The 14,255-nt window shown below is 41.3% G+C and overlaps 1 protein-coding gene across 1 annotated transcript in view; it reads left to right on the top strand.

Annotated features, from left to right (window-relative positions):
• The first annotated feature begins 3,041 nt into the window (after positions 1–3,041).
• The window catches only part of LOC134435928 (CYFIP-related Rac1 interactor A-like), a 29,236-nt gene continuing 18,022 nt past the window's right edge, over positions 3,042–14,255 (top strand). Inside the window, exons 1-3 of the mRNA XM_063184962.1 lie at positions 3,042–3,078; positions 8,144–8,234; positions 13,098–13,178. Of these exons, the coding sequence (XP_063041032.1) occupies positions 13,109–13,178 (70 nt within the window). The 5' untranslated portion in view covers positions 3,042–3,078; positions 8,144–8,234; positions 13,098–13,108. The remainder of the gene's footprint in view (positions 3,079–8,143; positions 8,235–13,097; positions 13,179–14,255) is intronic.

Here is a 14,255-nt window from a genome sequence, read left to right as displayed (position 1 = left end):
AGGAGATTTCTAAAACTGATTAGTTGCATCATTTTGTTTCTTAGAAAGGAGCACAATTATTTTTGACATGCAATGTTCAGTTAGTTAAGTGATGGACCTGAAAAAGGAAATTGGGCAGGGAAAAAGGTGGCAGAAACGGAGCTAGACGAGGACAAGTGACTATAGCTCCTTGGGGTAGCTCTATGTCAGAACCTTTTTTGAACAAACGTCCCCTCGGCCTCATCGCAAGCATCCCAACGCCCCCCTTGACTTCATCATAAACCTGCCTATGGCCCCATAGTATTGAAAAATAAAATAAGAGTAATGTCCCCCAATGGTGACTAAGCCCTGCCCTCACTCAGTTGTGTCCTTCTCAACGCCCCCCTAGGGCTCCCCAACGGCCCCTGGGGGCCTGTACCGCCCCCGTTGACAAACACTACTCTATGTGAATAGAGGCAGCCGTGGGCAGCTATGGCCTAATTAATTACGGTTAAGGAGATGGGCCGTAGATCAGATGGTTATAGGTTCAAATCCCATTTTCCCACTCCCTACCGCACTCCTTGAGCAAGGCACCTAACTGCTCCAGGGACTGTGACCAATACCCTGTACTTTAAAAAAAAGAAAAAAGAAAAAAAAAAAACATTTTAATTCGCTTTGGATAATGAGCGTCAGCTAAATGTAATGTAATGTACTGCTGTTATGTAAAGTCAAATATAGAACAGGACAGAAAGCAGGGATATGGCAGCATACACTACCTCGTTAAATTTGGCCAGCCTTGAGCATGAGTCCTGGTCCCTGACTGTATGGCTGGTGCCTTGGTCCGCTGAGTCATATTATCCCCCAAAATGAACTGTTGTAGCAGTGTGAACTATTTCCACAACAGCTGCAGCAATGTGGCAGTGGTGGCCAAGTGGTTTGGGAAATGGACTTAAGATCAGAGGGTTGCAGGTTTGAATCCCACCAGTAGGCTACCTCTCCCTAAACCTCTATCCATGGTTGAAGTGCCCTTGAGCAAGGCACCTAACCCCACATTGCTCCATGGACTGTAACCAATACCCTGTACCTAAATAGCTGTATGTCGCTTTGGATAAAAGTGTCAGCTAAGTGTAATGTAATGTAATTATAGGCATGGCAGAGCACTGGTGTTACCAGACCCCCCTCCAAAATTAAAGATGTAGAAGAACACAACACATACATAGAATAAACGCAAAAATATCAAGACAGCCATTGAGGACTTCCCCACAACGGTTCCTGTAGAGATAATTATAATATTTCTTTAACAGTTCCCTATCAGTCAAAAATATTGCCAGAAATATTCTGAGACATGTACATGGGTTTTGACATAGGCCTACTTCAAAGAAGATGTTTTTGACCAATTTCTTCATTGAAATGTTACCAGTACTGCATAAATCGATACACCGTATGTATGCAATAGCTCACAAATACAACACCTCACGTTATTGCTGTTTTATTATTTTTCTTTAGTTCCATATAAGGAACTTGAACTACATTTCCAATCAAAGTCATGGTGTACTTTATTGTGAAAAATCTATGCAACAGGCATCGGCGCAGAAGACTGAAATTGCATTTGACCAGACATTGGAGTTAAAACATATAGACAGTACAGTGCAATGCAATTAACATATAGCCTACTTATACAGACAATACCACACTGAACGCACACACCCACGGACACACACACACACACACACACCAAGAGAAATGTAATCCATAAACACAAACATTAGGATGTCAATTAAAAAAAAGAATAATATTTAAAAAACAGTTGAGTTTTAGTCCTTTGAGTCCAACTTTCAGATAGGCCTACTAACTAATTTCAGAATATGATATGAACACATTTATAATCTCTCATTTATAATGATCAGATTTGTATTTTTTCATCTTCACTGACTTTACATTACAGTACATTGCACTGAGCTAGCTAACACTTTTGTCCAAAGCAATTTATTGAGTTATTACAGCAGGGTATTGGTTGCAGTGACCTGGAGCAATGTAGGGTTACGTGCCATGCTCAAGGGCACTTCAGCCACTGATATGGGTGTGATTCAAAAATGCAGCTCTCTGATCTAAATAGGCTACCACCTCCCTAACCCTTGGGCCAAGACTGCCTCTGGAATGCAGAGTATATAGCCGTCATCTGTCCACTTGCATCACATGAATGAAATGAAATGAAATGAAATGATGTTGTTCTGTCACAGACTGGTTAGAGATGGATTGTTTATGTATTTTGCAGAGCAAGGAAGAACAGCCATAAAGACCTGAGAACACACACATGCACACGCGCACACACACACACACACACACACACACACACACACACACACACACACACACACACACACACACACACACACACACACACACACACACACCGACACGCACACACACACACACAGCACCCAGGCCAGCACCATATCCACCCCCCACTTTGTGAGCGGAGCAGCCTCTGTGTGTGTGTGTGTGTGTCTGTTGTAACCTAAGGGGGAGGGGGGCTTTAGTGGGCTGCTGCTGGGGGTCTTTGTGTGAGAGGGAAGACAGCGAAAGAGAGAGAGGGAGGGAGGGAGAGAGAGGGACAAGGAAAACAACAGCAGGAGAGAGGGGAGCTGTAAGAGAAAATGGTTTGAGGGAAAGGAAAAAGAAATTTCTAATTTGCTATTGCAAAAGGACACACAAAAATACAACACTTGGGTTTCTGGGTGCATTTGCTCCTGTGTCGGAAAAGCATTCTGAGCACAGACACAGCAGGAAAAAAACCTGAATTAAAGGACAGTGAACAGAACGAGGTGGAAGGAGAGACGGGCAGCACGCTTGCACAAGCTGGTGAGGAGGGCGTGAGTCTGGTGCTGGAGGTAGCTAGCAAGCAACTAGCACTGTGTAGGTTTGTGTAGGTTGATCTCTCTCCACAAGCCGTGAGCTGGAATAAAAGGAGGCTTGTCTTGGCTTGGCTTGGCTTTTCATCCTCCAACCAACTGGACCATCCATTTTTTTTAAACCAACATCGGCATTGATTCATCTAGTATTGCACTTGACTAAAGGAGACAATTAGATCTGCAGACATCCACGAGTTATATCCAACCGGTAAGCAGAACAGCCTGTGTGTCTGCATGTACTGGATTTCTGTGTGTGTGTGTGTGTGAACATGCTTATTTAGCATCGTCTCTCCCTCGTCTCTCCATTTTTTCCTGGTCAATGTATCCATCCTTCTCACTGACATAGGCTACTACCCATCCCTTTTCTCTCATTGCAATGCCCACTGACAATGAGGCTATAACAGAGATGTGATGGAAAAAGAGAGACCATTGAAGAGGTCATGAAAAGAGGGTTTGACATGGTGATATGCTGCTGTATATGACAAATATCTGGTCTGAGCAGAAAAGGACCTGAGGAAACTGGATGGATGGATGGATTGGAATGGATGGATGGAATGGGAAATTGATTCTGAAAATGTGGATAGAGCTGTAGTCCAGTGTCTTCCGATTACAAAAAAAAGAAAGGTTGTAGAGAGGGTGTGTTTCTGTGTTGCAGTGGCTGAAGAATAGCTTCATAATGGCACTAATACTCCAAACCTCGTTGATAAAGGAAAAGCCTGACTGCATTAAACCTTAATGAGGGTGAGGGGGGGAAATTATGCTAAGGGAACGTACACACACAGGATCCATAAGGGGCAAGGATCGGATGGAGGTATGCAGGGGAAGTAATGTGCTATTTTCAGTCAGCTGAGGCTTGTCCTCTATCACCGCAGTGGGCGGAAGAGAAGAGTAGCCTAGTTAAGTGAAATACACTTCATTATAACCATACCCATATATCTGTAGCGATATTATGCATAGTTAAAATGATCATATATGGATGCTCTAACTGTGTTTGATACCCAAATCAAGACCATTTATGTTTTTTTTTTCTCCCAGACCTTTTGTAAGAGCATGCTAATCATGCAAGATGAACAGCCTGATTACATGACATTGCTGTATGGACGCAAATGATTTCATGCAATCTGTCAGTAGCCTACATCCTTTGTTTTGATGTGTAAGGCAGCTGTCAGTGTAAGTGTTACATGCTCCACACCGCTTTAGTGTTGCAGTGACATTTAGAGATACACCCAGAAGACATGACACTCCATGTAAGGCCAATTATTAAATACATTACTCATACATTGATTCTTATTGTGTAGGCTCCTCAATGTTTCAATGTAGTTTATTTATTTATTCATTCATTTGAAATGCAGACATCAGGGAAAACAAGGACAGGTGACTTAAAATAAAAACAGAGGAGGGCAAAGATGTCAGTGAAAGATGTCCTTTTACCTTTCAGGCCCGAGTAATTAAGTGAGACTTAAACAAAAATATTGAAAAAATGTGGGAAATTGTCTCTAAGGGTTAGGCCTATCAGTTATTGCATTGTTGCTATATGGTAGCCTACATAGGTTAGCAGCTCTTCAAATCAAGGGACACACTGTGTGGAACCCATCAAAAGATTATGGTCAGGTAAAATTATGAAAAAACTAAACAAGCATTCGAATGAAAGATCTCTCTCTCTCTCTCTCTCTCTCTCTCTCTCTCTCTCTCTCTCTCTCTCTCTCTCTCTATCTCTCTCTCTCTCTCTCTATCTCTCTCTCTCGCTCTCAAATGTGGTTCAATTTTTAGCATGATGAGTTTCTATTGCATACAGCAGAGAGAATGGGCATATCCGTGCTTGTCCGATAATATCAGATGATGTAGAAAATGCACTACTTGTCTGTTGCTAGGACACTCCTTCTGAATATTTTGTAGACATATTCTGATTGGTCGGTGAGGATGATGCAAGTGCCACCACGTTGTCCATAGAAACATGCTCGGCTGTCTCGGCTGCCTTGTAATGGTTCACCTATAGTACCTCTCTGTGATTACTTCTACAACACATTCCGTTCACTTTTCACTCACTCACTCACTCACTCACTCACTCACTCACTCACTCACACACACACACACACACACACACACACACACACACACACACACACACACACACACACACACACACACAAACATACACACATACTCACTTACAAACGGTGTTCTGCTATTTCTTCTTTCTATTATTGTATTGGTTACCTGTTAGAAGTTATGGTAGCTCCTCTATTTCTTTAAATCTGCATTCTCATTTTGTCAAAAAAGAGGAACACTTGTTTTGGCAATTGTTCACATTATTAGTATGCTTGCCAGCGGCCCAGAGTACATTGCTAACTCATTAAAAAAGACAAACAAGCCACAAGCAACCTTCCAAATTGCATTGTAAAAGAGATGTAAACATTAATTAATTTTCATAGTATAGTTAAACTGCATGTTTTTTGGATATATTGGTATACAATACCGGTAGTTGAGTTGCACACATACATCTGGCGGGAGAAGTTTACGAAGATTTATGTGTGTGTGTGTGCGTTTACCTCTTTTATCTGTTTTTAAAATGCCGTCCCACTTTGTAGGGTGAGATTTTAATGTCTTTTTCATCGAGGGGTGTCTCATATTAATGGAGCAGCAGCAAGTAGCCTATTAAGAGCACAAATTGAATTTATAGGCTAAAACTCTTTAAAGCTCACCTTGCAGGTGTGACCTGCCAGGTTGGTGGGGGGAGTAATTAACCAGTGCCCTTCCCCATCCTCCTCCATGACTGAGGTACCCTGAGCATGGTACCGTCCCGTCTCACTGCTCTCTTGGGGCGCCATTGAGGGCTGCCCTCTTGCACGGGTGAGGCATAAATGCTATTTCGTTGTGTGCAGTGAACACTTGTGTGCTGTGGAGTGCTGTGCCACAATGATAATGGGAGTTGGAGTTTCCCAGTTGGGCTTTCACACTACTACAGATGACTGCATTGTTCATCAGTTTTGCACCAAATATTCGTCTTCTCTTATTCACTCAAATGTCTGTGTATATCCTGTCATGTAGTAGTCAGTGTAGGTACAATATCAATTTCACATGCTACATGGGTTCAAGTTGCTACCTACCATATTTTGGTTGTGTGAAAATACTTAGAATATTAAACATTACATTACATTAAACTTAGCTGACGCTTTTATCCAAAGCGACTGACAGTAATTTCCAGGGGTATTGGTTACAGCCCCTGGAGCACTGTGGGGTTAGGTGCCTCGCTCTAGTCTAGGACACCTCAACCATGGAGTGCAGTAGGGAGTGGAACCCTGTACTGTACTGTAACCCTCTGATCTTCAGTTTTCACCAAGATCTTGTATTGATGATGGTAGAGTTTGAATGCTGTGCAAAGCCTTCTCCAACACATCCCACTTCTCAATGAGGCTGAAGTCTGGACTCTGTGTTGACCAATCCATGTGTAAATGATGTTTTCTGCTCCCTGAACAACTCTATTTAATTATTATTATTTTTTTTTTAAGTCTGTTTGAGAAGGGTCCAATCATGGGCACCAGCAATCACTGAAACTGGTGTCAATGAAGCGGGTCAACGTTCATCGTTTCGGAGAGCATACGCATGTTGATTCCATACCTCAACCTCATCCTGAGATTTTTTGGGATGTGTTGAAGGCTTTACACAGCGTTCAGACTGTACTATCATCAGCACTGCAACACTGCTTACTTAGTTAACCCCATCACGCCATTCGGCGCATAGGGCAGCAACAAAAGTCTCTCCACTTCGATCTGTTGGTAGTAGCCAACTTCTCAATGGTCCCCCAGCTTTGATGGTACTGCTGAAGCTCCTTCTCGATAGTCCGTCGCCATGTCATTTTTGGCCTCCCTTTCTTCCTTTTGCCTTCTGGGGTCCAGTGTAATGCGACTCTTGGAATTGCGTTGGGTTCCTTTGCCATTGGGTTCCTGCAACACTGCAAGGAAATAATTCCAGACATTGCAGAAGTTGAAATAATACATTAAATGTGCTGTGTCCAAAAACATACCGGTATTAGTGTGTGTGACCTTTATTTGGGTGGCAACTTTTTGTGGCCATGCTATGAACCAGACATTAGGAAAACCGTGACTTGCGAAGGCTACATGCATAGGCTAGGCTTGGTCGGGGTTCAAACGTCAAAATCATTTCACTGTTATGCCAAGAACCCGGGTTCGATTCCAAAGGTCGTTTTCCAACCCTACGCCATCTCTCTCTCCCAACCATTTCCTGTCAACCTCTTCAGCTGTCCTGTGGTGAAAGCAAAAAGCCCAAAATTTGCATTATTCGCATCGAATACTTGATCGAATACATTATTTGCATACCATACTTGTTGCTGTAGCAAAACACACTTTGTTGGTAGCCAAGACGAATTAAATGCTGCCTGGCAGCTGCAACTTGCGTCTGTATGACAAAATCTGACGTTCTAAAGTTTAAGACGGGTATTTGGTACCAGTGAGCTAATACACTACGTTGGGCAGTGGTGGGTAACCTATGTCTCGAGGGCAGTTTGCGGCCCTCGAGGCCATTTTATCCGACCCCTGATATAATTTCAATGTTATGCATCTTCATATGAAATATGGCATATTTTGTAAAGAAATCTTAGAAATTGCATTTACGTTATAATTATGTTATATTCAGGGGACCTAGAGAAGCTGGGTTGTGTTTTTAACTTGGGCCTAAAGTGCAGGGGGAAATCCTGGTTTGTGTTCTTAGCATGGCCCTCGGAGGACTTTTACGGCCCTTGGAGGAATTTGAAGTGGCCCCTTGAAGGAAAAAGACTCCCTACCCCTGACGTAGAGTATGACATACTTTTAGAGCTGGATTCAGTGTTGGAAAAAAAACAGCCAAAGTCGATATTGGCTCGCTGAAAAGTCGCTAGAAGTCGCTAGATGACGTCATGAAGTTACAGATGACGTCACAGCGTCACGCACGGCGTGCTGATCTACAGAAAACGTGCCTACATGCCTTCGTCCACTGTACAAATTGGCAGTGCTAGCTACTTTTTGGAGATCAGAGCTAATCTGCAGCCCTACTTAACAGTGGGAAACGGTTTGGGCGGCGGCGCAGAGTTACAATAATGTTGGAAACCATGATTTTGTCACTGAAAATGCTCGTTTTAAAAAGTCGCCAGATGGACCAAAAAGTCGCCAAAGGCGCTAGATGAGGTTTTTAGTCGCCAGGGACATCAAAAAGACGCTAATTTGGCAACACTGGCTGGATTGGTATGGTAACATCTTTCCCAATGTGTGTTTATGCAGGTGGGGGCACAGATGCTGTGAAAGTCGAGAGGACACAGTTGGCAGGTTGATGCAGTAAAGTACACTCAAGGAAAAAACAACAGTACATAAGGTAAGACATTCACATCTACTGTAGTATACTACATACAGTATACTACTACATAGTAGACTAGTACCAGTGTTGCCAGATTGGGCTGTTTCCCGCCCAATTGGGCTGCTTAAGATGGCCGCGTGCGGGTAAAAATGGCATTTAGCAGGAAAACCCGCCCAATTTTTGCCATAGAAATCAATAGAATTGGGCGTGATTTTGTGCTTCTAGGCGGGTTTTGAGCATTTTTTGGGCTGGAAATCATCAGCCTCATCTGGCAACCCTGACTAGTACGTACATAGTAATAGTGTACTACATAGCATGCCACACCACGTTCCAAATTATGATGCAAATGACATTTTTCCACTGATTTCCTTAATAATCAATGTAGACAATCGTCAACCATTAACGTTTTTGAATGAACCTTCCGATGATGACAGTATTTTAAAATAAAAAATTAAAATGGCCTGTTTCAAAATTATTATGCAAAGCAAGTTACAAAACTGTTAAGCCTTTTTAAATAGCTGAAAATTGTCATCTGTGAAATTACAAGTATTAGCAGGTCAAAAGTAGGTCAAATCAAAAGCTATTTCAGTCACAAAAATCATACAAGTCCAGTTGCATTACCAGGTTTTTAGCTGTTTCAGAGCACACCCACAGGTTTGGCAGACAAAGCCAAAATAAAAAATGGTTTCTACCAGACAAACAAATCATATTAAGACTATGAGAGCATGTAGTACTACTACACGGTTACGTGGCGCTATTCCGACATGTCGCTATTCCGACGTTAATGTCTATTGTCGGAATACCGACACGTTTTCCACCGTCCGCCGCTATTCCTACATGCCGCTATTCCTACATGCCGCTATTCCGACATCCCTAACCTTAACCCTAACCCTAACCCTAACCCCTAAAAAGTGTCGGAATAGCGGCATGTCGGAATAGCGCTATGTTGGAATAGCGATTGCCCCCCCTACTACAAAGCAGGTGACATTTGAAGCAGTCCCACACACACTAAGGTGTAGTTATGCAGTTATGCATAAATCTTCGATTTAGCCAACGTTATCCAATGCTCACAAGCAGAAACAATTCAAGTGGGTCTTGAAATACATGGAAACCACGTGCATTTTCATTTCATTTATCCTTTATTTAGCCAGGATTGTCCCATTGAGACCAGAGTCTCTTCTGCCAGGGAGTCCTGGTCAAAATGGCAGCATACATATAGTTACATACACAGACAAACACATAGACAAAAAGGAAAATAAATGTACAAAAATTACATTAAGAAGAATAAGTTTACATAAAACGTATTTTGAGATAAAAAGTAGCCTATGTGCTGCATAGTCAGAAACAATGACACTCCTCTGTGTATACTGTATTCATTTCCCTCTTAAAAATCTCTAATGAGGGCAGAGAGTCCATACATAAAATCTTCTGCAACTCATTCCATAGGTATGGGGCATAAAAAGAAAAGCCTGTTTTCCCTAATTCAGTGCGAGGAGTACAAGACTGTAGTAGTAACTTGTGTGAGGAACGTGTGCCGTAAGATAAAGTACAAACCCCAACTCCGATGAAGTTGGGACGTTTGGTAAACAGTGAATAAAATTAAAATGCTATCATTTTCAAAACATTCAATCTATTCATTAGATGGAGAATAGTGAAAAGACAACATATTAAGTGTTAAAACCGAGAAAAAAGATTATTTTGGGGGACATATGCACTCCTTTCTATTTTGATAAATCCAACACGTCTCAAAAAAGTTGGGACGGGGACAATAAATGGCAGCAAATGTCGAGGAAGACTAAAAACAAAACAAAAGACAACACTTAACAGTTAAATACATTAACCGATGAGATGATTTTATATAAAAAACAGTGTTAATTCCTATCTTGGACATGATTTCACCAGCTTAAATGGTGGGTGTATTCCTTGTCATGTTTTGCAATGTTTTCCTTTCTGTAGTGCTTATAGTGTGACAGGTCTTGACCAAAAACCCACCATTTTATCACCTGCTGGTCCTTATGATGGAGTCAAACTGTTAAAACATCGTAGAGAATGCAATTTGACCTTACTATGTGGCAGTAATCGAAGATCTCCCTTCAAAATATAATGCATGAGTGGCTTTTCATGCTGTTTAAAACCCATTTATACCATTCAGCACTGTATTTAACTCTACAGATGAGTGAGAACATCTTAACCAATGCACTACTGCACCCGCATGCCATCATGGAGGCTGACTTTTGAAGCTAGCACTAACACAAGTTGGATGGTCCATTTTCACTGTAGCACAGGATGTGCAATTCTCTATTATTGTCAAAAAGAATGGACTTCTACAACTTCTGCTGACTTCTGTAAGCAAAGGACAGTTTCCCATGTCTTCTGGGTCTATTTCAAGTGAGCTCAGGTGCTTAGGAGAATGTTACACCCCTGTATCATTTTCATGCATTAAGCATTCTTAATATGGTCAATTTTCAATAGCTCTAATTCCTGGAGTGCTAGAGTGAGACTACAGCCAATATATATTTCATGATGTCATGAACCTATACAATGATTTTATTAACAAAAACATGTCTTATATACACTCAATCGTGCTAAATCAAAGGGAATTCAAAAATGTATGTAATAACTGTGGTAATTATTCCCTTTGCATCTTTAATTCTGAGTGACTCAGCCTCTCTGTGATGATCTTATACCTGGACACCTATATTGTCCGTCAGTACAATTCATTTTGAAATGTTCTTCTTTGTTGTTTTATCTTATTTGGATGTTTACTAAATTTCACAGATCCCCGTCCCAACTCTTTTGAGACGTGTTGGATTTATCAAATTAGAAATGAGTACATATGTCCCCCAAAACAATATTTTTTCTCGGTTTTAACACTTGATATGTTGTCTTTTCACTATTCTCCATCTAATGAATAGATTGAATGTTTTGAAAATGATAGCATTTTGATTTTATTCACTGTTTACCAAACGTCCCAACTTCATCGGAGTTGGGGTTTGTACAAAAAGTCAATAAATTACAGATATAATAGGGAAGTTTGCCCAACAGTGCCTTTGTAATAAAAAGTAACATATGCAATTTACGCCTTAAATACAAGGATGGCCAATGGACTTTAGAGTACAGATCACAATGGTGGGTTCTTGAGGAGGCACCTGTTACAAATCGCATATGTGCATAATATGTATTTCTAGTAGACTGAGATGGTGCATTTCAATACAATACAATACAACATGTATTTATATAGCGCTAGCCTCGTGAGCCATCCTACGTACTTCCGCCAAAGGATTGGCTCCACTACTGTAGTCTGGCCGTGCTTCTCTGTGGAGTGCCTGGAGCAGTAGAATTTTGATCGCAACGCCCCCCCAGAAAACAGCCAATAATCGAATACGCCCCCCACGTGGGGACGAAAGGGGGAGGACGCTCGTGACAATGACGTACACATCTGCGCCAGAGCCATTGGTCTGCGCTATGTTGTTGTTGAGTAACTGCCAGCGATTGGGTGAGAGGTGTCCAATAATTTCAAACCATAACTGAGTGCAAACTTCCTGCTTCCTACAATCGCTTCAGAGCAAACAAATGCCAGACCATAAATACGAAATGAAATGGTAGTATCTATGGGATGGTCAGGACCAGGCTAATATAGCGCAGCATCACAACTACAGTTGTGTCAAAGCGCTTTCAAAATACACATACACACACACACATTTCCACATTCACACACTAGCTCTGGAGGCTGCGGTACGGCGCCAATTGTCCAGGGTCCATGTGAGGAAGTGCATTAAGGTGATGCCATTAGAAAGCAGGGTTCATATTTGTATTTTTCTGTCATGGTGAAAAGTGGTTAGACATCATGAACTCCACATTCTTTGCAAAAATTATTTTCACATCTTTGAGTACCCTAAAGGAGCCAACCTGGGATGAATTTCTCGAAACCAAAGTTGCTTACTACATTAGCTACTTTGTTGCTTTCAATGCATTTTCCCATTGGCAACTACCGAAGTTGCTAACAGGCTAACAACTTCCCTTTTGAGAAACTCACCCCAGGTATCTTCCCACGATTCTGCCCAAATCAAGACTTTTAGCTTTTAATGTGCTAATGCTTTCAATTTAAAAATGACCAATTTCAGCAACACTACATGCATAATACTTGCATAATAATTTGGAACAATTGGAACAGAGCGTTTGTATTTATTAATTTGTTTATTTGTTTGTTTGTTTAAATACCACTATCATTGGAAGGCTCATTGTCAGTTGTGATTGATTATTCAATCAATTTGCATAATAATGAAAAATTGCAGATCCCATGAATATTTACCGTGAATGCAGCCATGAGTATTTTCACTGTCTTTTCCGTACACAATAACACGATAAGACTTTCTGATGGCACCGACAGATTCTTACTTTTGATAGAACAATGAGTTTTTGCAAAAGACTGATTTGCTTCAGAGCAGTCATTTCACATAAGATCGTCAGCAACATGTTTGAAACATTGTAATGCATTGTATTTTTTTTCCAAACAAGTCAGTTTAAAATATCCTCAACATTCATATTCTCAAGTGTGAAGTTGTACCTGAGATCTTATAGACAGAGATACGTCATTCTAGTTATTTTCCGGTTTCCACTTTATGTCGGGTGAACGACCTTTTAGGAGACCTCGGCTAGGAGACCTTCGGAGTCCTGAGGTTGAGAATAAATTCAGTCCCCTTTGCGCTGTAGATGGCGGTAGAGCACTTCTTGTGCAAACACCTCAAAAATAGAAGAAGGAGGGGACAACGCCCCCTGAGGAGACCCAACTTGAGCACACTCTTTTGCATTGGATGGGCGTGTTTTGAATCCTCTTTATTAAATCAACCTCTTTGATTGTACTGTCTTATTTTTGTTCAGGTTTTGCGGCCATGGGGAACCTGATTAAGGTCCTTGGCAAGGATTTAGAGAACTGTCCACATTTTTTCCTGGACTTTGAAAGTAAGTGTTTACCCCTCCGCAATGACACTCTCCTTTTGTTGTATATAGTATTTGTCTTAATTGTATAGTATACTGCATTCTGTCAAGTTAAAGAGTTATTACCCATATGCATTTGGGAAGTCAAGTATTTGTTCCATGCTTATGTTTTCTATGTTTTGTCATTTCTGTTGTTGTCTTTTGTTGCTCAGAATCCCAGAATATTCTATTTGTTTCATTTGGAGTGAAGCAAGCAGGAGAAAAGACCCTTCAAGTTGCAACAAACACACACACACACACACACACACACACACACACACACACACACACACACACACACACACACACACACACACACACACACACACACACACACACACACACGGTTACACATCAGATACAAACGATATCACCTTTGCTCCAAATGTTCTTTAATCTCTGTGTTTCTAGGGGAGTGTGATGGTGAAGCCTCCTGAGGGTGCTGACTTGTGCCTGTTGCGGCCGGTCCCATTATTTACCTTGACTTTGAATGTGAGATATCATCTTATTGTTTTGTGTTTTGAGTTATGTTTTCACATCCTATTATTTGTAATTCACTCCCATTTCACTGTTGTATCATTTTGTCTGGTAACACTTTACTTGACGCCGGTGTCATAAGCATGTCATTACAGTGTCATAATAGTGTCATGGTATAGTTATGTAGGCCTACGTGTCATTAAGATTATGTCCATGTCATAAACATTTTATGACTGTTGCCTTTAATGACATTAGGTTATGGCAAAGACCAGCCCAAGGTTGTCTTTGCCATAACCGAATGTCACTTAAGGCAAACAGTCGTAAAATGTTTATGACATGGACATAATCTTTGTATTCTTGGCTAAAAACCCCGCGATTGTCGGGAAAGATTTCCTCGTCATGGCCGATGTTCTAAGATAGAACTTAGGCAGCTCAAAGAGTGGCCGATCGCAAATCGTAGAAATCAAACAGTGTTTGATATTTGCGACTGGAAATAGAACGTCGGGCATTGTCTCGGTGGTTGCGAGCAGGGATAAGATTGACAGTTGCGATTCTCCTCTAGTGTGTGATGTACCCCGACGCCAA

This window comes from Engraulis encrasicolus, chromosome 20 (assembly GCF_034702125.1).
Source record: "Engraulis encrasicolus isolate BLACKSEA-1 chromosome 20, IST_EnEncr_1.0, whole genome shotgun sequence".
NCBI lineage: Eukaryota > Metazoa > Chordata > Actinopteri > Clupeiformes > Engraulidae > Engraulis > Engraulis encrasicolus.
Note: the sequence above shows the minus strand (reverse complement) of the source record. Positions and strands in the feature narration are given on the sequence as shown.